This window comes from Mustela nivalis (genome assembly GCF_964662115.1).
Source record: "Mustela nivalis genome assembly, chromosome: 18".
Lineage (NCBI taxonomy): Eukaryota > Metazoa > Chordata > Mammalia > Carnivora > Mustelidae > Mustela > Mustela nivalis.
In genome coordinates, this window is record NC_139037.1 from 34,565,306 (window position 1) to 34,588,321 (window position 23,016).

The window sequence follows — 23,016 nt, forward strand, 5'->3', positions numbered from 1 at the left end:
TATTCATAAATGAGAGACCATGTTGCTATCAACCTGTTATGAGATGGATAAAAGCAGGGGACATGCAGAGAATGCTTTTTATGTATTAGAGCATGTGCTATGTGCTTTATGCTTACCATATTATTCTCATGTTTATGGAACTCTGTAGATAATGTTAATCAATAACAAGAACAAAAGATATCTAGTAGGATACATAGTTAACCTACATGCTCAAATTTGTGGTATAGCCCAATAAGATGTCATAGTATTATAGTTCTATCATTAGAATTTCATTTCCTTGGATAAGTACTATAACCCACTCTCACCCCACCTCTTTTAAAATGCAAATACTCGTAGGAAAGGTAAAGTATTAGGTTGTTCACATAATATTCATAGAATATGGTCATAGGATTGCTTTCCTCAATGACTGGAGAGACTTACAGCAAGCATTAAGACCTAAACACAGGGATAAGAGAGAAGATCCAAGTTGCGAAAAGGATGGAAGAGTGCCAAATGAGAAGTCTGGAGATCCCAAAGGCAACTATTCCTGACATAACTTCTTCAATGGCTCATATAATACCTTCATACCCAAGGCAACTCAAATCATCCACACTCCTTAAGCATCTTTAAGACATCAGTGCTAATGTTAGACCATGAAAACAACCTCTCATTACTGCCTCTACCATAGAGAGGTCATCTACCTCCAGGCACTTGCATCTACCTTCTTCGAGAAATACGGCTTGGACCTGAGAATTCCTGCTCTGCCAACCTCACTCAGAGCCAGGTGGGAATTACATCTTCCTTACATTGAGTTTTTGAAGAATTTCATGGGTGGGCTTGTTCTTCCATTCAGTAATGGCAATATCTGGTTGCTGTTCTAGTTCAGGAGCACTAGGGGTACTGCTTTGTCGTTTGACTTTTGAATGTTTGGGAAGTTCTAGTTCCTCAAAACTCTTAAATTCTGGAAGCCTAGAAATTAAAGAAACAACAAAAAAAAAAAGGTTCAGATTTCCTACATTTCCAATTCTAGTTTCCTGCTTTTTTAATAATAACCCAAAGGGACTTACTCTTCTGTGTCACTGATTCGTAGGAAGTCAAGTTGTTCCACTACGGCTCCAGATATTAGTGTCTGAAATGTGATTGAGAAAAAATTCACAACTCTTAAATTCATGAAGCTATACCCAGATCATACCCTTATGATCTGTGCATATACAATTCTGTAAGAATATAATACTCAAAAAAAGTTTACTTTAAAAAGTACACACAATTCTTAATTTCTTAAATGAGCATTCTAAAATCAGAGAGGTTTTCATATACAACAAAACACTCTTTAAAAGAACAAGTAAATCATGCTACAAGTTCATGTGTCATAGTAAATAGGAAAGTCAACATGAGTCTCTCTGTTCTGAGAATTATATGCACTTATTTTTAAGCTAGAGTTAAAATTCAGTATCTACTAACATGTTAAAAATAGTTTGAAATTAAAAAAAACAAGAAATACTAAAATTGCTTTGAGAAAAGATGATAGGAAATTGCACTTTGGATTCTGTTACCGTATATATTTCAGGGCTATCTAATGATAGGATACTGCCAAGTCTCCATTTTTCAGGATTAGGAAGTTGTTGATCATTGAGGCCAATCCTTCTCTACATTCTGGCAACCCATATTTGGTCATTTCAATTTTCATTAGTTCCTGATTATAGGTTAGCAAACTAAATAAGGCCAAACTCAAACACAGTTTTTGTTTGTCAGTGGTTCATGTGAAGAACATAAATGAATGAAAACCCACAATGGTTTTTTAGCAATATGTGTCACTTCTAATTACCTGATGAATTGTCAGATAAAACTGAGAAATGTTATGCATAAAAACAAGCCATAAATTATTTTAAAAATAAGCCAATTCTTCAATCAAAACTGTCTTACATGTATTACTTTCTCAATTTTCTCACTGTTCTTTTCAAATAGGAAGAAACATGACACAGGAAATGTTGCACTTATTGGCTAACCACCCAGAGCTATACTGTCTTCTCCTAGAGGAAACTCATAAACAAAGTAGATCATCAACAAATAACCTACTATAAATGTCAGGACATATTACCAGCAATCATACTAAAGCCTTCTTTCAGACTTTGAGTGAGGAAGGCCAAACATGGAACCAATCTGCACATTTTCATGTGGCAGCGATAGTCAGGTTCTGAGAGCAGTCTGTGCCTAAGTAGAGAGCAGTGTTGAGCATAATAAAAGTCCGTTGAGTGATATTTCCTAAGATTCAGGCTCATATCTACACATATTTCTCTCTGGTTGACTAATTTATTAGACAAATATTTATTGAACATCTACCATATTCCAGGCACTCCGCTAGGTATTAAGGATAAAGCACAAATAAAATACACAAAATCCTTGCTCTTTTGAAATTGACCTTAGCTGTGTAGGAGGAAGACAACACAAACAAACAAAAATCTAAATATGCTATGTCAGATGTTAAGTACAAAGTAGAAATAAGAAAGGTAGGGGATGAGAAGTGTAGGGGTAGGGTAGTAGGAGGAGGCAGGTTTGCCATTTTACACGGGTGATCAGAAAAGACTTCCTCTCATAGAGTGACATGTATGTGGAATATACAATATAGATCTTAAGGAAGAGTGTGCAGGGCTGAGTTCCTGAAGTGCAAAGTTCTTGAAGCAGAAGCATGCCTGGTGTGTTTTAGAATCAATAAGGAGAAGAATGGATATGGAACATGGCAGACAGGACAGAGTGGTAGGAGATGAGGTCAGAAAAAAAGGTTCAGATCATGGATAGTACAAAGACCATTGGAAGGACTTTGGCTTGTTTTCACTTTGTATGAGAAAGAAAGTCAGTAAAGGCTTATGATATGTCATATAATCTAACTGCCTTATGAGCAGGTAGAGGATAACTGTCTTATGGCCAGTAGGAATTAAGACTACTGTAAAAATCTAGGCGATGCATGCTGGTAACCTGAGCTGTGATGTTAATGTTAGAAGTGATGGAAAGTAGTTAGATTCGCGATATGGATTGTAATAATGTGGGATATGAATGAAGGAGAAGAGGCAAGAATTATTTGATGCTCAAATCTAATAGTTAATACTGAAAACATAAGAAAAATAATTTTGACTTAGTATTTTCTGTTACTAGCCTACCCATGCTATATACTGATTAAGCTCATAAGGTAAATGTTAATAGGCAAATGCTAAATTCCACTAATACTCTCTACAGAGCTTTTGATAAAAAAAAAAAAATTCAGTTGGTTAACAAAGTCTCCTAAATTAGTTTCATTAAAAAAATTACACTTATAATCATTTACTAGGCATTAATACTTTACTTCTGATGGTAATCAAATGACTTAACATTGTTATATATATGTCAAATGAAATATAGTATTCAAAAAGGTATCCTGCTCTGTGATACCAAGGTCCTTTCCAGCTGAACATCCTACCTAAGACTGTACTCCATCCTACCATCCTGCATTGCTCCCTTGCTTTGTTTCTGGTTTGGCTCCCCCACTAGAATAAGTCCCATGAGATCAGGGACCTTGTATATTTTTTTCCACATTTTATCCCCAGTGCCTAGAGACGGAGCTCAATCAATATATGTTGAATCAATGAACCAATATTCGTGTCTTTCCTAAAAGAGAATAGTAGTGGGCAGAGCACTCTGGGAATACAGAGATGACTCGGGCTTGGCCTGAGAAAGTTTTCAATCTACAGAGAGAAGCAGACACAAGAAACTAGCTACACTTAAATTAAGAGCTATAGCAAAGATTCAAGCAAAATGCCATAGAAACACACAGGAGTGTGAAATTAATTCCAACCTTGGAGACGTCACTAAAGAGGAGACATTGGCCTAAATTATAAAATTAAAATATTTAGAAGGAAAAAAGGAAAAAGGCAAGGATAGAAGAGAATAACAACATGAGCAGGAAAAAAATCCAATTACATTCAGGGATTTTGAAAGTACCCAGTATATTTAGGAGTGGAAAACAGGGCTGGGAATGAGCTGCATGGAAAGATCCTGGGTGATGAGGCAGGGAGGGAGGTTGGGGGTCCAGTGATGAGAGAGACGGTGGAACATGGGCTAACAAGATCTAAAAGGGCTTGAAATAAAAAGAAAAGCATATAGGTGTCATTTTCATTTACTATATTAAAGAGAAGACAAAGGCTAGGGTGTGGGGGATGAGGGGTTGTTGTTTAATAAGTACAAAGTTTCAGTTTTGCAAGATGAAAAGAAAGTTTATTCTCTGGTGACTCTACTCAAGGGAGAGACAGGGCACAGCAGGACGCCCTGGCTCCTTCTACAACCCTGTACTCAGGATATGAAAGCAAAATGTATCTTCTTTTGGCATGAGGTTATATGTTTATTTTGGAAACGGAAGGACCTAGGAGAAAAAAAACTCCAGATATTGGCACCTGGTATTTCTCCCCAAAAAGAGCCCTTGCTATCAGACTACCTGATAAATGACATCATTGTGACAAAAATCCTTGTTCCCAAACATAGAGCTTCCAATAAATTTATTCTTTCACTCTTAAAAATGAATGGATATATACCACATCCTCATATGATCTCCCTGATATGAGGAAGTGGTGATGCAACATGGAGGCTTAAGTGGGTAGGAGAAGAATAAATGAAACAAGATGGGATTGGGAGGGAGACAAACCATAAGTGACTCTTAATCTCACAAAACAAACTGAGGGTTGCTGGGGGGAGGGGGTTTGGGAGAAGAGGGTGGGATTATGGACATTGGGGAGGGTATGTGCTTTGGTGAGTGCTGTGAAGTGTGTAAACCTGGTGATTCACAGACCTGTACCCCTGGGGATAAAAATATATGTTTATAAAAAATAAAAAATTAAAAAAAAATGAATGGATAGCTAAAGATTACCACACATCTCACAAATGCCCCCAACATGAAAGACTGAGCACAAAAAAACAAGAATTTTTTTTTAAAAGAAGGAGATCAGGCAGAGAAGAAAATTTCAAAAGTTCTCTAGTAAATAATCTCAGAAAGATAAAATATAATACCCAGAAAATATGAACATGATTTTATGAAAAGGGAAAATTAAAAACATGATAGCCAGAATATAAAACTTAACAAAGAAGCTGCATGATAAATACAAAAGACATTTTTACAGAAAGCATAACAGAAAGACAATAGCAACAGGAAGCGATAGAAAATAAGGGGGAAAAGATAAAAAAAAATTTTCAGGTAAAAACCAATAAAGTAAACAAAACAAGCACTAGTGGAATGAGTATGTAAACATGCCACTTATAGGTCCCTCTGTAAATTTTCCTCTTTCTTACTCATTATTGAGAACCTACTACACGAAAGACCCTATGAGATAATCACATTTTTATGTGTGTGTGTGTAGAAAATAAGGCACTTAAGTCCATGACAGACTACAACCTGACTAGTTCATGTTTAAGGTCATAGAAGGATCTCCAGAAGAGTACTGTTATGTTTGACCTAGGTGAGTTTGCAGAACCAGTCTTAAAGTTTGGTAAGATTTTAAAGTGCAGACATCTTGAAAGAATAAAAGATATTCCAGATAGAGGAAATGGCATAAGCAGAGGGGCAGAACCTCACAAGGTCAGAACAGAGTAATCAACTTGAATTGGCAGAAGCATAGAGTGCTTAGTAGAAGATAACTGTGGGCAGGGAGGCTAACAGGGAATCACAAGGGGCTTTTTTCATTTGGGAATTATGAAGATAATGCTGTGAGGTCCTGAATCAAACAAGGATCCTCTCCAGGCTGGATGTTACTGTGAAGCATGGAAAAGAATACTGGACCAGGGAGTTAGGTAACTTGGACTAGGGTGTTAGGCAGGTCACTCCACCACTCTGGACGCCAGCTTCCTCAACTGCAAAACAGATGTTGGAGAGGAGCTATTAAAGTCTAAAATTCTGGTTGGGAAACCACTGTAATTGTTCAAGCACAAGACTGGAGAGATAAAATAAACAGGATGGTTACAATAGGAATAGGAAGGTAAGCACAGAATAACCTTAAGACAAAAACCTTAAACAGAACATATTAAGAAAAATGGCTCTGTGTATTAATTGTCCTGAAACAGAAACACACTGAAATTTAGAAGATTACCTGTAGACGATCGACATGTACTTTGACTCCTCCAACTATTCCCTTTTTAAAGGCTGCCAACATATCTAATATGGGGTTGAATCGACTACCTCTAAAAAATATAAACAGACAAACAAAAAGTACATTATTAATAACAGAATAAGAAATAAAAAATCTAACACTAAGTATCCTTCACATATGCAAGTCTCTCTGCTACATGCTGACAGAGACATAAAAACAGTAGGAGGGCCTTCTCCTAAAGGGTTTACAGTGTTAAAGCAGGTGAGATGGGTGCACCTCACTTCTTTCGTCAACCTACCGTATATTGTCTTCCCGGATGAGAACAAGGAAAATTGGACGTCCATGCATTTTCCAGTATTGCTTAATGAACTGTAGTGCATTCTATCAAAACACAAGAATGAGGTAGCATGTAATAGCATTATATCTGAGCTGATCAGGATGTTTAACCATTTGTGGAAAATAGCCAACAAAATTCAGATATATCAAGATAATTCACAGTCAATTCCTGGATAATATAAACTACTAGGGGTAGAAATGTTCTGATACAAACATGTATACAAGTATGAATATATACAAATTTAAGTCTGAAACTTCATTGAATTTAAACTTTGTTCTTAAAAGGAGTCAGATTACATATATTTTAAGACTACTTCCATTTTGGTGGCCTAATCGAATGGCTGGAGGGAAAAAAAAATAAAAGAGAGAGAGAGAGAAAGAGAAGTCAAGAAACATTAACTATAAAAAACAAACTGATGGTTACCAGAGGCGTGGTGGGAGGATGAAATGGGGGATGGACATTAAGGAAGGCACTTGTGGTGAAGAATACAGGGTGATGTATGGAACCACTGAATCACTATATTGTACAGGTGAAACTAATATAACACTGTATGTTAACTCTAACTGGAATTAAAATAAATACTTGAAGAAGAAGAACAAAAAGGAATGGTCCCAGGAAGGAAAAATCAATCCAGGGTTGTCATCCAGAAGATTAATCCTTATCCCACATTACTGTGCATTTATTACAGCAAATGGGAGAAACAAGACTGAATCATAAATATGGAGAGTCCTTTATTGACTCAATTTCTACTGTTGTCATCATCATTGTCATCATCACATCAAAGACTTACATAACACTTCACCATATGTCAGGCACTATTCTGAGCACCTTATATACATTAACTCATTTAATTCTCAGAATATTCCTATTATTATTCAGTTATACAGATGAGAAAAGAGAGACACAGAGAAGTCAAGTAACTCGCCCAAGAGCATACAGCTGGTAAATAAACAGTAGAGCCAAGATTCTAACAAATGTAATCTGGGTCCAGACTTCATGCTCTAAATCATGACTCTAAGCTTCTCTACTCTGCAAATGGAAAAGGGATTGGAGGAAATTTTAACTGACGAGATGTTATGAGTTGGTTGAGGTTTTACTTGACATTCTTCATAATATAAATAAAATTACTTTCCTAACTCAACTTTTGTTCAAAAAGAGATAAATTACTGCTGTCATATGAACATGGTTTCCAAATGGTTTCCCCTTTGCTTTATAAACTGTATCTTTTCATTCCATTTATAGAATGGTCTATCAAGCAACGTCACACAACTTTATATAAGACATACTCCATCTATTATTCTAATGCTGCAAGCAATTTAACTCTTTCTCTAAAGCCACGCAGACATTGTTTTACTTTATTTTACAGCGTGTTAACCCAGTGTCACAGACACCCAGAAGCACTCAATTTAATAACATATGATAAAATCAGTAGAAACACAGTCATCCAATTTCAATAAAAAGGGGTTTTGAAGCTACCTTTATGTCATCTATCAGCAGGAGAACATCTTGAGACATGTAGAAATCACTTAGGTCAAAGATGATAGGGTAACAAACCACAGTCTTTCCTAGAATGCGATAAATCTGTAAGAGATAATTTTAAAAAGTACAAAACAGGACCAAAGGCAAAAGTACAGTAGTGTAAGTCCTAATAAAAATTGAAAGTGATAAAGACATTTCTAAGTTTCTTGATTGGATCAGTAAGATCAGTATACTAAAGTGTAGTCCACCTCTACTGTGATAGAAAAAGCCTCTGAATAAATACTGTCAAAATCAGGTAACTTACAATGTTCATAAATAATAAAGCAGTGAGATGCTTATTCTTTCCTAGAAGACTTCTGTGATATCACACAAAACAGTAAGATTTACTTATAGAAAATAATAATTCAGACAATCAGCCCAAGTATATAATGAAATGTGAGAATGGATACATAGCAGGTCAAACATCATTTCGTTCTGTGGTATTATGATCTGAACACTGCTCCACAAGGAGATTTTATGAGCACCTTTGATGTACCAAGGCAGCCAATGGGCCTATCTGGCCTTCCGGAGAGTCCTAATTTTTCATTGATACCCAGGTGGAAATAAGCCTGTAAGACATAAATTTGTAAATCAGTCAGGCAAGAAGAATCAATGCTTTCCTTTTTGGCCCCTTTATTCCCCCTGACTAAAACCCTCCTAATTTCTGATCTTTCCAGAGGAAACGTGGCCAGGGAAACCTTACTCAACAGACCCGCAGGAAAACAATGAAGCCAATGAATTGGCTAGAAAAACTAGCCAATGATGACTTAGATTTGGGGGCACTGAGAGATTTGAGAGTAAATCTTTGGAGATCTGCTTAGCAACACTGTAAAATTTGACATTGTTCTTGCGTTGGCAAATGTAAACTTGCATGCTCTTTCCAATTCATAAAAGAATACATAGAGAAAAATGCTTGCTGTGTGATATAAAAAACAACAACAACAACAACAACAAACTGGCTAAAGTCTTAAAATTCAGGGTCTCACATCTCCTACTAGATTTCCACCTTCAAGTATTTCTCATCAAAATGGAAATGTTGGGAACACATCAAAATAAAAAGCCTCTGCACAGCAATGAATCAATCAACAAAACTAAAATGCAACCTACTGAATGGGAGGAAATATTTGTAAATTATATATTCAAAAAAGGGTTAGTATCCAAAATACATAGAGTTTATTTAAGTGGACACCAAAACCTACAAATAATCCAATTAAAAAATGAGCAGAAACATGAACAGTCATTTATTCAAAGACATACAAATAGATTCCAACAGACATATCAAAGGTTGTTCAATATCACTAATCATCAGAGAAATGAAAATCAAAACCACAATGATATATCACCTCACACCTGTCAGAATGGCTAAAATCAAAGCACAATAAAAACAACAAGTGTTGGTGAGGATGTGGAGTAAAAGGAATGCTCTCGGACTCTTACTGAAAACGCACATGACTTTTTTAAAGATTTATTTATTTATTTTAGAGAGACAGAGAGAGCATGAGCCAAGGGAGGGGAAAAAGGGAGATGGAGAGAGAAGAAACCACAAGCAGAAGGAGAGTGGAGCCCCATGAGAGGCTTAATCCCTGGACCTTGAGATCATGACCTGAGCCCAAACCAAGAGTTGCTTAACCGACTAAGCCACCCTGGTGCCCTAAAATTGACTCTTAACTATAGCAGGTTACTAGAAGGTGGTAGGTGGGGGATATGGTTGAAATATATGACAGGGATTAAGAATACACTTATCTTGATGACCACTGAGTAATATATGGAATTGTTGATTAATGATATTGTATACCTGAGACTAATACAACACTATGTTAACTATAATGGAATTAAAATTAAAAAAATTTTTAAAATGGAAATGTCTTTATTGATTTTTCTGATTACATAAATTTTATGAAAATTTAAACCATATGCTCCAAGTGAATGGTCCTATTTATTCTCATTATCCAACTCTTGCACTTTGGTATATATTGAAGGATGTGTAATTTATTGTGTAAGCCCTAAAAAAACACCTGAAGTATAGGGTTACAGATTTTTCAATAGTATATACATAAATATATACTCATATTACATACATATATCAATATGTGCATATATTTACATAAATAAGTTCATAAACTATGTCTATATATATATCTGTATCTATTTGGTGTCCTACTTGTTAAAACTTAGTACTGTTGTATTCCAGTTTCAAGATGGTAAACTGAGTCTATGCATATACTCCACATTTCAGTGTTTAAATGACTGAAGAAATATAAAGACCCCTAAAAATATCTGTAGCACTCACTATTGGAAAACATAAAAAGGTGCCACAGTGGAACAGAAACTTCTAGAATTTCTACAAAGTAAAAACAGATGGATTTGGAATGAATTAGAAGGTTACCAATGCCAAAGCTGAGCACTTCACCCAATAAGGTGCCTTCTTACCCTATTTAATACCTATCCCTTGATGAAGGTAGTTCCCAACTTTTTTTATTTCAAAATCAATTCAGTAAACATCTCTGGACAGTGTACAATTATTTCAGCAGAATAATTTCCTAGACTTGCTGGATCAAAGAGAATATGTTTTCTTTGAAACATAAAGCCAGGTTAGTCACCCTGCAGAAATAGTGGACCAAATTACTACCATTAATAGTGCGTAGGCCTTTTTAGTTACTCCCTTGAGTCAGAAAGTTCATCTTAAACTACTGTTATCAAATATTTTATGGTTGAACTTTCCCATATATTTCATGGCTACTTGTATGTTCTATAAATTTTCCCACTTGTTCCCTTTTCTATTGGGTATTTTTCATTCTTTTTGATTTGTAAGAGAACTTGGTGTATTAAGAATATTACCCTTTGTATAAATATTTTACCCAGTTTGCTCATCTTCAATGTTACGAAATGTGAGAATGACTGCAGAGTAGGTCCAACATCATTGCAGTATGCAGTATTTCAATCTAAACATTTCCCTACTAGGAAATTTCACACGCACCTCCGATGTGCCAGGTTGTTATCCCATCTTCAGCCCTATTTAGTTAAATTCGTCAATCATTTCCTTAAAGACTTTTTTAGTGCTGGCATTATTCTAAGAATGGACTTTCACTCCAGTTGTAAACTGTTCTATTTTTTCTTCTAAAGATTTTGTTTATATCATTTAAAAAAGTTTAAATCTTAAATCCGTCTGGAATTTATTTTTCTATTCAATGAGAGGAGGAAATCTAACCTGTTTTCCCCTGAACTGCTTCAAATATGAACCTCACTGTACCTAAAATTAATGTCATCACCAGAAGTCTCTGGTCATTATGCTATTGTGTACACTCCCATGTCAGAGTTAGCTTGGTGTCTCCTTCTCCTTCTGCATTGCTACGTTCCTAGAGAACAGCTTCCTTTCAGCTGGTTGGCACTGTGCCTGGCACATAGCTGGTGCTCAGGAAATACCTCTTAGAGGATGAGGGAGCAACTGAATGTCCTCCTGAGCCACCCGGGCTGTGAATACTGACTCTGGAATAATGGCTCTCATTTTAAATAAAATCAACTGGCCAGAAAAAGTACTCTATAAGCATTAGGCTATATAGCTGCCCTGAAAATACAGCATTCTACGCTAGATGGAGTCCCCTTTCTCTCAAATATTTTCCAAATTTTCAGAAATGAATGTATGTCTAAGCTATTTTAGATTTCTTCTTTTGGACAGGTGATTAATTAACTATGTACAAGTTAAAATGTACTGACCTAGATTTCCTTTAAATACTACTGTGTTACAGTGACAGGGTTTTCCTTAATTTTCTGAACCAAGGTATAGTAGGTCTCTGACAATTGTGTAGAAAGACCTAGAATGCTCCCCACATTCCAGGGTGTGGATAAAACTGTCCCCACATTGTACACATCCACACCATTTAATCCACTGAAATAGCATATTGTAATGGCTAAACAACAGAACTTCATTCTAGATCACACTATATTCATCTCCCCATGAAGTGAATCACACCACAGTCGCCACATCATGAAACATTAACTACACACAGTATAAGTCCTGCTCTCAGCTGTCTGCTCTATCTCTTGAGTGAGCTGAAGGAATGTACAGCTCCTTAGAACAGAAACATGAGCCACTGGCATAAGAACATGTGTATTAACTGAGATTGAAGGGCTCATTTTTACTTCTAAAAGGTGGGCTTAGGGTGCCTGGGTGGCTCAGTTGGTTAAGCAACTGCCTTTGGCTCAGGTCCTGATCCTGGAGTCCTGAGATCAAGTCCCGTTTTGGGCTCCCAGTACTTTGGGAAGTCTGCTTCTCCTTCTGACCTTCTCCCCTCTCATGCTCTCTCTCACTCTCCCTCTTTCTCTCTCCCTCTCTCAACTAAATAAGTAAAATCTTTAAAAAAAATAATAAAAGATGGGCTTATCACTGAGTAATATATGGGACTATTGTATACCTGAAACTAATACAATATTGTATGTTAACTACACAAGAATTAACTTTTTTTTTAAAGATAAGCTTATAAGAAGCAATATACTAGGCAGTATATCTTAGAGGGTGAATCCCAAAGAGCAGCTAGCTTGGAACACAAAGGCTGTAGCCACAGAGAATTTTCTATCTTGACACATGATTAGGGAAGTTGGACTCTTGGCCCCAAGTCTCATTTTACCCAAACCACATACCCATTTGTTCACAACATCTTTAAAACAACAAAACATAAAATAAGTCAGGTCCTTTTAGAACTCTTCACCTTACTCTTTCAATTTATTTATTTTTTTATTTTAATTTATTTTTATTTTTTGAGAGAGAGCACATACGTGCACACTAGTTGAGGGAAGGGGCAGATAGAGAGGGAGAGAGACAGAGAGAGAGAGATTCTTAAGCAGTGTCCATGCCCAGTGCAGAGCCTGACTCGGGGCTCAATCCATGACCCTGAGATCATGATCTGAGCTGAAACAAAGAGCTGGACACTTAACCGACTGAGCCACCCAGGTGCCCCAAGTCTTCACCTTAGTCTAAATTGAATGCTTCCTATCACCTCCACAGCACCTTGTTAAACATCTATTATAGCACGAATCTAGGTGGATTGTAATTAACTATTTTTCCTGTCATACCAATAGACTCAGAGTTTACTGAGAACAGGGACAGAGCACAGAGCCATTTTATCTGAGTGCCCCACACAAACTTCTGCACATAGCAGGTGTTCGTTCACTAATCAATGAATGCATAAAATGTCACATTTAAGTCATTTAAAGCCATGTTTATCTTTAAAATATTGACTGCATATTGTCTGGTGGAGTACAGATTCACCGAAGATTAAAAAAAAAAAATTGCAATATAAATTAGGCTTGAAAAAAATGGAGTCGAGTTTATTTGCTTTGAGCACATGTTTATCAAAGAGTAATAATCGTTGTTACTATTCTCTGGAGCTTTCAGTGAAGAACCATAAAAAGTATATCAGCAAATGTAGCCAGTAATAATAGAGTGTTAGAGACTTAGATTTTCCCCACTTCATGCTGCCTCCTCTCCTTGCCTTGTGAATCCTCTGGTCCCTCTCCTCTTCTACCACAAAGCCCATTTATTTACATGTTGGCATGATTTCAAAGTGTTACCTACTCTAGGGATCCTTGAATTTTCAGCTTTATCTCTTTAATCAGAGGGGATAAGAGCTCTAAATTTGTTAGAAGAGGTTTAAGAGCCCTCAAAGAGCTAGTACTCAGGGTAATCTGACACCCAGGTTCTGGTTTTGTTGCCAATGGACAAAGTCCTGTCCTATCAGCAGTGACGCTCTAAGGCCCTGCCTTCTCCCATGCAAGTACACTTCTCTTCTCTAAGTTTGAATTCCTTGTTGTAGCATTAAGGCTTTGACCACAAATGGTTATATCAACCTAACTGAGCTAACCTTGATTATTTGAGAGAGAAAATTCTAAACACGTACATCAAACACTTCAGAGTTTGTTCCTGTATTGTTTTTAACAATTACTATGTAGAAGTGATGGCTTATAAATAACTAGTGGAATTGGGCTCCCTGCTCAGTGGGGAGTCTGTTTCTGACCTCCTTCTCTACCCTTCCCCCGCTGCTCATGCACACACACACTTTCTCTCTAGCTCTCTCTCAAATAAATAAAATCTTTAAAAATAAATAAGTAAGTAAATAAATAAATAACTGATGGAAGTCAACAATTTCCTGTCACTAATGGGCAGGAATATTCCTAAACAGGCATTTCTGAATTCTTCTGCAGAGTATTACATGCAAAAGGCCCCCAAAGTCACCCTTCACTCCAATCTAAATAGGTACATAACAACATTAAGAATGAACTCAGCTGTTACTTTGAGACCGAGCAAACCAGAAAGGTGAGAATTACTTCAGACCCCAAATAAGTAAGGCAAAAGAAAAATGGAAGTAGTTATTACCATAAATATTTCAATGAGAAATTTTGTTTAATAGTTAATGTAAGGGAAAATTACCAAGTCCAGTATAAATGTTAATTTTAAACACAAGGCACTAAAATTCAGGTTAATTTGTTATTTAAATGTTCAGTCTAGTTCAGTAATAGATTTTAGAAGTAAGAATCAATAGACCTATGAATATAATGTATACACACACAATGCAAGGGTTTTTTAGTAACAATGTCTGATAAGGTAGGTTTCTCAACTGAATGAGAAAGACTTCTGGATTAATGACTCTATTTCAGAATCAGATTTTAACTATGCTACCTGACTGTAAACTAAGTCTAATCTTCATGCTCTAGTACCTCTACAAAATTGACAGTAAAGAAGTAGAATCACTTACTTTCACCAGCTCCTGCTGAGCCCAAATCTGAATAGGTTCTACCTGTTGAGGAGTTTGAGTCTGAATACCATACGTGTTGAGGAAAACTTGAAGGCTAAAAAACACAGGGAAAAGGGGAAGAGACATTTTTAGGCAATGCACGTAGAGTGTGGAGAACGGTGGAGGAGGAGGTGGGGAGGAAGGAGACTATGCTAGCTTGGAGAACATTTTAATTTATTAATGTGAGCAATATGCCATCTGTGCTGGGATCCAGAGGCCCCCTGGGGTTCCTAGGCATCAGGTGGGAGCTCTGGGGGCTGGCAGAAAGAGCAAGCACTGATTTGGGGAACTCCCAGTATCTGTGGCACTAACTCCTCTGAACTACACCCCAGGCAACACTGGCACAGGTCACACAGTCTTTAATATTCACATCAACTAAAACAAAATTATTTTAAACATGAAAGCAATGTTGTTCTGGCACTTAAAGTGACATTAATGACTCCTTGAAACCCTGTCAAGGGGTCTGTGAAATTAATCTCTACCACATACTCAATATTGTAACATAAAGCAATAAGCCCCCTCTCCTTCCTCCCAAAGGAACACACCACCCATCTGGATTTCATACCGTTGGCTTTCTGCTATGAGTGCTACATGAACAACCAAATCATTTTCCAGTGGGCCCTGTAATATAGAATAAGGGAGGGGGGAGAAAAATTTTAAAAGATCTGGCCATCATCAGCTACAATGAGAATCAAGGACAGTATTAACTATCTCTAATCAGTTCATTAAAATGATGGACACCTACTGGCTCCATGCAGTCACCTCTCTTTCCCTGATCTCCACTGCCTACTAATCAATTTGATGGTGTAGACAGAGTAATGGAACACCAAGGAACAGAAAGCTATAAATCTCACCCTTACCAGAGGGGCTAGCCTGTCAGGCCTATTTTGAATGATGCATAAGAGTACTTTTGGGACTGAGAGTCATTTTCCATCATTTAACTCTGAAGGGAAGAGAAGGAACTAAAAATAAAAACCCAACTTATGCATTCTCTGTAAAATAATGACTGTGAGTTAAAATTGTTCATTTGACACCTTAACCACATATAAGGCTATTCTCTGTCTTGTTAGCCAATTTTCCTTTGGCACCATATATATCAAAATAGCTTTATTCTAATATATAGTTCCTATAGTAGAGAATGAACTACCCAGTTGACTATGTAATTAACACTGTTCATTAAATACAAGCTGTTGGGCTTAATAGTTCTAATCAAAGATACTGTTGGATATTTGTTACTCTTTTTGTGCATGTGTGGAAACAATTCACTATAGCATATATTACACATTGTTAAAATGAACCCAATTTTGAGCCTGTATTAATTAACAGAGAACATTAAGAAGCATCAATAAATTACAGTATTAAAAAGCTCTGAAAATACTGATCAAATGTAATTTCTTCATAGTAATGAATCCAACATTCCATTCCCAATAGTATGCTGTAAAATATCTGATTTACCATCAGTAAGTTCCCCTCTATGGTATTCAATATGTCACTAGAATTTATGTATGATGGAAAGCAAGAAACACCAGAATACATATATCAGCAGTAAATATCATACATTCAAAAGGATGGTTCCCAGAATCATCGTGAAAATGCCATTTTGGGAAGACTTCCATGTGATTTAAATGAATATATAAGAGAAAATATGATATAACAACCCAACAAAAATAAATACACATTAAAAATGCCATAAATTCTATTTTTATTTGATAAAGACCTTAAAAGTTAATGTTACTTAGGAGGATGAGAAAAAAATTAATATTCACAGTCTCATCAAGATCTCTAACACCAAATGAATACATTAAGCCTACTTCTCTCTGATGAAATCTAGTATTTACTTCATCAAAAGAAGTAACCTTAGAGTGGGCAAATTACCCATAATCTTCAGGACAATTAGGGATTATTAAATAAAAAGCAAGTGAATACATATACAAGAATGCAGATAACATTTCAATAACAATAAATAAGGTAGTTTATAGATTAGGATTGGCAAATTGGTACCTTTTTTTGAATCACAGACCTTTTAGGATAATGTTGTTTCCATTGGTATGACAGAGTACTCAGATCTAAAATGCCCACAACACATGTTGAATCATAATAACTATTTAGTTAGGGGACTATTAGTGGCTGAAGAAATTTTTCATTGTAAAAACTCAGCATTTCAGAAAGTTACAACTCAAAAACTTTCTGTGATGATCTTAGGCTTTTGCCATAGCCCAAGTGGGACACTGCACCCCACTTCTACCCCAGAAAGAATTCAGCATGGGTATTCTCACCCGTATAATAATAACCACTGCCCTTATCTCGGAGAATTGCTGAGGATTTAGGGAGGGAACAAAGTGCTAGGCACAGTATTGACACCTAACAAAAATAAAGACACTAATACTTACTGCAGTTGCATTTACTGTTTTTACATCTATTCTAGAACACCTGTTCCTCTCTTCCTTGTTGAGGTTCGCTTTAATACCTAAGTCACCCTAGGCTTCTACCATTCTAAGACATGAAGACCATCTATTACTCCATTTTTATATGGCTAGTTCTTCCCCCAAAGAATTCCAAACATCTTTTAAAAGAAATCCTCAGGTAAGTTACCACTTTCTAATTTTCTCTCCTTCTATTCTCAAACACAGACTATAGCTATCTTCTTACTTTTTACCTTTCTTGCCTCTATAATTCTGTATTCTGCCATCTAACCTACTTTGCCTTTAGAGACTGAAAACCTCATACTTAAGTCCTTGGTTTCTACTCATTGGATTTCTTTCTCTTTCTTTGTCTCTCTCACCAACTCAATTACTCTGGGAGTTAAAATTATGACCTCTAAGCAGATCATTTCATATTTATATTTCTAGTCCTGAACTTTCTCTTGAGTTCTAGTGCCCATATTTTTAACTTTCTGGACATTTTCTCCTGGCTATTTCCAAAGTTAAAAGTTCCAGAACTCAACTCCTCACTGACCCTACCTCCACCCTAAAGAGGCTCACTCTAGCTCAAAATCACCTTTCACTCCTGTTTTTTACCCTCTATATCCAATTTGTCACCAAAATCCTGTTAATCTTTCCCTCAAAAAGTATGAATCTTCTTTTCTTGAATCTTTTTTCATTTCTGTAGCAGTATTCAGGATTGGAAAGTACTAACCACAGCAACAAACACTTCACAAAACACTCAACAGTCTATGTGCAAGGCACTGTTCTAACAAACCATTATTTCCATTTTCCAGATTAAAAAAAAAACTGAGGCAAAGAAAGCTTAAGTAACTTATCCAAGGATATGGAGCTAGCTAAGAGAAGAGCTAGAATTCAGACACAGGCAATTTGACAGCAGCATCTTTGCTCATATTCAGTTATTCTGCCTCTCAGAGATGGAAAAAGGGCAGATGTTAAAAAGAAAAGATCCACATACAAATCCAATCTTATCACTTGATCCTGTATGATCCAGGTCATCTAATGGATGCCTTCAATTTGCCATGAACAAGACTGAACCACTGAATTCCATCCCTAAAACCACTCATCATCAAAGTATTTATTTCTTTAAGGTCCCACACTATGTGCTCATTTGCTCTGGCCAAAACCATGTAAATCATTCTTGATTCCTTTTTCCTTCAAACCTCCTGACAACAATAACAAAAGATAAGTTATTAAGCACCATGTAACCACCATCATAACACCCATACTAGGTAGGTAACTATTATTCTTATTTACTAATGAGACAACTGAGGCATGGAGTTGTTTAAAAAAAACTTAGCTAACATCACACAGATAATTAGTGGCAAAGGGGGAATCCAAATCTGGGCAGTCTCACCTATCTCTTAAACACTATAGTATCTGCCTCTCAAAGGTGCTACTAATTCATCAGTCATATTGGTTCTACCTCTAAAGCATGTCTCAAACACACCACCTCTGTCCACCTTCTCTGCTGCAACCACCCTACTCAAAGTTGCCATGATCTTTCAGTTGGTCAGTTAACAGTTGTAACTACCTCAGTCTTACCCCACCATTCACAGCAGTCCATTCTGCCAACAGCAATGAGAATTTTTTTCTCAAAAAGTGTAAATCATACCATCTCACCACCACCTCATTCCATCCTACTCCCATGCAAACATATATACATACCCTGTTTATAACTCTCCAGTGGTTTCCTTTTGCCCACAGAATATAAACCAAACTGCTTCCTATGTCCTACCATGGCTTGCATGATCTAGCTCTGGCCTACCTCTTCTTTCTCATTCTCCCTCCCTTCCTTTACCACATTTTAGCCCCAATGGATTCTGTCTGTCCCTTGAACAAGCCAGCTGTGTTCCTATCCCAGGGCCTTTACACTTGCAGAAATTCTGTTTGGAATGTTTTTCCTTCCCAATTGTTTTGTGAATGCCCTCTTGTTATGCAGGTCTCAACCATTATCCCCTCCTCAGAAAGGTCTTCTCTCTCTACCACAGCCAGCCTCTCTCTATCATTTTATCTTATTTTGTCTACTTCTTTTTTTTTTTTTTAAGATTATTTATTTATTTATTTGACAGACAGAGATCACAAGTAGGCAGAGAGCAGGCAGAGAGAGAGGGGAGGAAGCAGGCTCCCTGCGGAGCAGAGAGCCCGACGCGGGGCTCGATCCCAGGACCCTGGGATCATGACCCGAGCCGAAGGCAGAGGCCCTAACCCACTGAGCCACCCAAGCACCCCTATTTTGTCTACTTCTTAGTATTTATCAGCTCCAGAAATTATATTGCATTATTTATTTAAATGTTCAATGTTATTCATTCCCACTAGAAAGTAACTCCCTGAGGACAGGAACTTTCATCTATTGTCTCCATTGCTATGTCCTCATTGCCTAAAACAGTACCTGAGCATATAGCTGGTGCCTACTACTTGATGAATGACTGCTCAAGAAAGTTTCTCAATTATGTGTTTATCTGTAAAGTGGGAATAATGATATGTAAGCTGCCTAACACAGAGGGGGAAAATCAAACAAAAGAGGGCATGTAATACATTTACAAGCTGATCTGCTAAACACATGATATCTATACTATTTATTCTGCCATTCTCTGCTAAGCTTCCCTTGCTAAGCCTCCCTTTCTTCACTGGTAAACTGGAATAATAAAAGTATCTATTTCATAGGATTATGAGGATAATACAGAGCACATAGAAGCATTTAACACACTGTCTGACATATCCTCCTAAGTGTTCAAAAAACTTTAGCCTTCTCATCAACCCCAGAAATACAACCATAATTCTGAGTGATTGTAATATGCTTCCTCAACTTTCTGCTTCATACTTGCATCTGCCCATCTTCTGTATTTTATAGTCAGGTTAATTTTCTCATGTCAGTGATTTACATAACAGAAGTGGTCAAAAAATACTTGTTGAATGAATGAAGACAAGAAACGAAAGATGGGTGAGTAAACATATATTTATGTAATGTTTAGGTTATCACTTCTTACTCTAAAACCAGTGTTACCCAAATAAAGGTCCAACTTCCAAAAGACCTTTACAATATAACCACTACCTATGGTTCCCTATTTATCTCCCATCTGTTTGCCTAAGAGCGTGCCACTAAAAACAGTCACTCCTATCCATCTCAAGTTTCTATCTGCTGTCCTTCTATACTTCAACATTTTAACTGCTCCTTTGTTCCTGTCTATCCAGATCCTGACCCACTCTTTCAACATAGTCTCCTCCATAAACTTGCCAAACATCAGTGTGTCCAGATATCTTCTGTTCCCCATCAGCAAATGCAGGTAATGCCTGTATGAGTTACTTGATGATACTCATATTGTCTCATTGAAAGGCTTTTTGCATGCTTATAAGCGGTCTGTACAGAATGAACTACAGAGTGAACCCCTTGAGGGGCCCCTCATGCTCACTTTTCTTACCTCACTTGTATACAATACCTTATATTAAAATAAAGACTGTTGGTGCTCATTTGGTAGTCTGAAAGAAGAATCTTGTTTTTAAAGTACTGTTGTTTATATTTATTAACAATATATAAATCATCCCTTAAATATACAAAACAGATGTTTGCAAATACAAACAGTATATTTTTAACAAAGGAAAATAATCATAATTTGGTGTACACGTATTTATATAAACTATCAAAGGATGTACACAGGTCATCTTAATCACATAACTGAAGACCAACAACCTGTGGTTAGAAATATTCTGATTTAAACTTCTGTTTTTACGGGGTGCCTGGGTGGCTCAGTGGGTTAAAGCCTCTGCCTTCGGCTCAGGTCATGATCCGAGGGTCCTGGGATCAAGCCCAACATCGGGCTCTCTGCTCAGCAGGGAGCCTGCTTCCTCCTCTCTCTCTCTCTCTGCCTGCCTCTCTGTCTACTTGTCATCTCTGTCTGTCAAATAAATAAATAAATAATCTTTAAAAAAAAAAAAAAACTTCCGTTTTTACAAATGAATCAAGTCAGGTTTAAAAAAATTTTTTTTTTACTCTGAAAAAAACCCACATAACACAGAATTTAGCATCTTCACCATGTTTAAGTGTACCGTAGTAGAAGAGGAATTTTTACACTGTAACTCATCTTGCTAAAAATTTAAAACTACGGTAATTAAAACACTGCAGGTACATCTGTCTAGATTCTAGTTTTTAAATTACCCAAATCAGGTCAAAGCAGCAAAGCTAGGAGATCTGCAGCTGGGAACTATAAATAAAACAGTGTAATACAACTTTCAAAGGTTATACAGAGAAACTTTAATGTGAATGTGCCTTGATGGTTTCCTTCCCCTTTTCTTCTTTCAATTTAATTTTTTCAATAGGTAATTAATTCATATGGTTCAAAATTTCAAAATTATTCAAGTTTTCAATGAAGTGTCTCTCCTTCCTACCTGTGGCCCCAGCATCCAGCCAGTTCCCCACTGTCTACCAACCAGGTAATTGCTAGGATTATTTAATGCCCCTTGCCAGAGTTTACATAGAAAAGCAAACATTTACATTCTTATTTTCTCATACTTTTTAGATGAAAAACAGCATATTATCAGCTACTTTCCCACTAAGTAATTACATATCATGATGTACTTATTATATATTAGTATATAGAACACAACCTCATTTTTTGTTATAGCTCCTTGGTATTCCCTTTTATCAATGTACCTTCTTATTAATGTCATCTTTACACATCTTTTATCATTTAAGGCTAGTCAACATTCTGCAACAAATCTCTGGACAGGGTTATGGTGGATTTTACATATGGCATCATTAAATATCAGGTTTCAATTTTGCTTATAAAAGCAGAACGCACTTAACCTAAATCATTCATAGGCATTCCTATCACTGGATTATTTGGGTCACTAGAAGACAGCTATCAGAAAAAATCAGTAGGATTCAATTTTGGGAGGGAAACAGTAAAAAGAGTTTGAATATTTTCTAGGAGAAAGCACAGAAAGATGCACAGATGTCCTTTTATAGGCATATCTCATTTTATTGCAGTTCCCTTTGCTGCATTTTGCAGATGATTAAGTTTTTTACGAATTGAAGGTTTGTGGCAACCCTATATAGAGTGGGACTATTGGCATCATTTTTTCAACAGCATTAGCTTACTTCATGTCTCTGTGTCACATTTTGGCAATTCTCACAATATTTTAAATTTTTTCATTTTTATCATACTTGTTATGCTGATCTGTGATCAGTGATCTTTGATGTTATGATTAAAATTGTTTTAGGGTGTCACAAACCTACCCATAAAAGCCAGCTAACGTAACTGACAAATGTTGTGTGCGTTCTCATTTACACCGACTGGCCCATTCTCTCTCTCTCTCCTCAGGCTTCCCTATTTCCCAAGACACAACAACGTTGAAATCCAGCCAATAAATAACCCTATAATGGCCTCTAAGTGTGCAAGTGAAAAGAAGTCTCATGTTTCTCATTTTAAATCAAAAGCTAGAAGTGATTAAGTTCTGTGAGGAAGGCATATCAAAAACCAGGACAGGCTGAGAGCTAGGCTTCAGTTAGTCAAGTTGTGGAGGCAAAGGAAAAGTTCTTGAGGGCAATAAAAAGTGCTATGCCAGTGAACACACACATGATCTGAAAGTGAAACACCAAAGTGCTATGCCAGTGAACACACACATGATCTGAAAGTGAAACACCCTTATTAGTGATATGGAGAAAGTTTCAGTGGTTTAGATAGATCGAACCAGTCATAGCATTCCCTACACCAAAACTTAATTCAGAGCAAGGCCCTAACTCTCATCAATTCTATGAAGGCAGAGAAAGGTGAGGAAGCTGCAGGAGACATTTGAAGCTAGCCGAGATTGGTTTATGAGGTTTAGGGAAAGAAGCCATCTTTATTACA

At 36.7% G+C, this 23,016-nt stretch overlaps 1 protein-coding gene and 1 long non-coding RNA gene across 7 annotated transcripts in view; one reads left to right on the plus strand and one right to left on the minus strand.

The window, feature by feature from the left end:
* Window positions 1-23,016, minus strand: part of PHKB (phosphorylase kinase regulatory subunit beta) — a 233,927-nt gene that overhangs the window by 32,869 nt on the left and 178,042 nt on the right. For all 4 annotated transcript variants that reach the window (XM_082711007.1, XM_082711005.1, XM_082711004.1 and 1 more), the window contains 8 exons: window positions 15,292-15,347; window positions 14,688-14,781; window positions 8,424-8,507; window positions 7,897-8,001; window positions 6,382-6,464; window positions 6,084-6,174; window positions 1,047-1,108; window positions 786-948 (listed from right to left, as the gene is read on the minus strand). In XM_082711007.1, coding sequence (XP_082567133.1) covers window positions 786-948; window positions 1,047-1,108; window positions 6,084-6,174; window positions 6,382-6,464; window positions 7,897-8,001; window positions 8,424-8,507; window positions 14,688-14,781; window positions 15,292-15,347 — 738 coding nt within the window. The remainder of the gene's footprint in view (window positions 1-785; window positions 949-1,046; window positions 1,109-6,083; window positions 6,175-6,381; window positions 6,465-7,896; window positions 8,002-8,423; window positions 8,508-14,687; window positions 14,782-15,291; window positions 15,348-23,016) is intronic.
* LOC309853166 lies at window positions 297-22,568 on the plus strand. Of its 3 annotated transcripts, XR_014305543.1 has the most exons (5): window positions 297-763; window positions 17,152-17,309; window positions 20,363-20,454; window positions 21,485-21,598; window positions 22,489-22,568. It is a non-coding gene; the product is annotated as an uncharacterized lncRNA (long non-coding RNA). The 3 variants fall into 3 exon arrangements; XR_014305544.1 differs by lacking the exon at window positions 17,152-17,309; XR_014305545.1 differs by lacking the exons at window positions 17,152-17,309; window positions 21,485-21,598.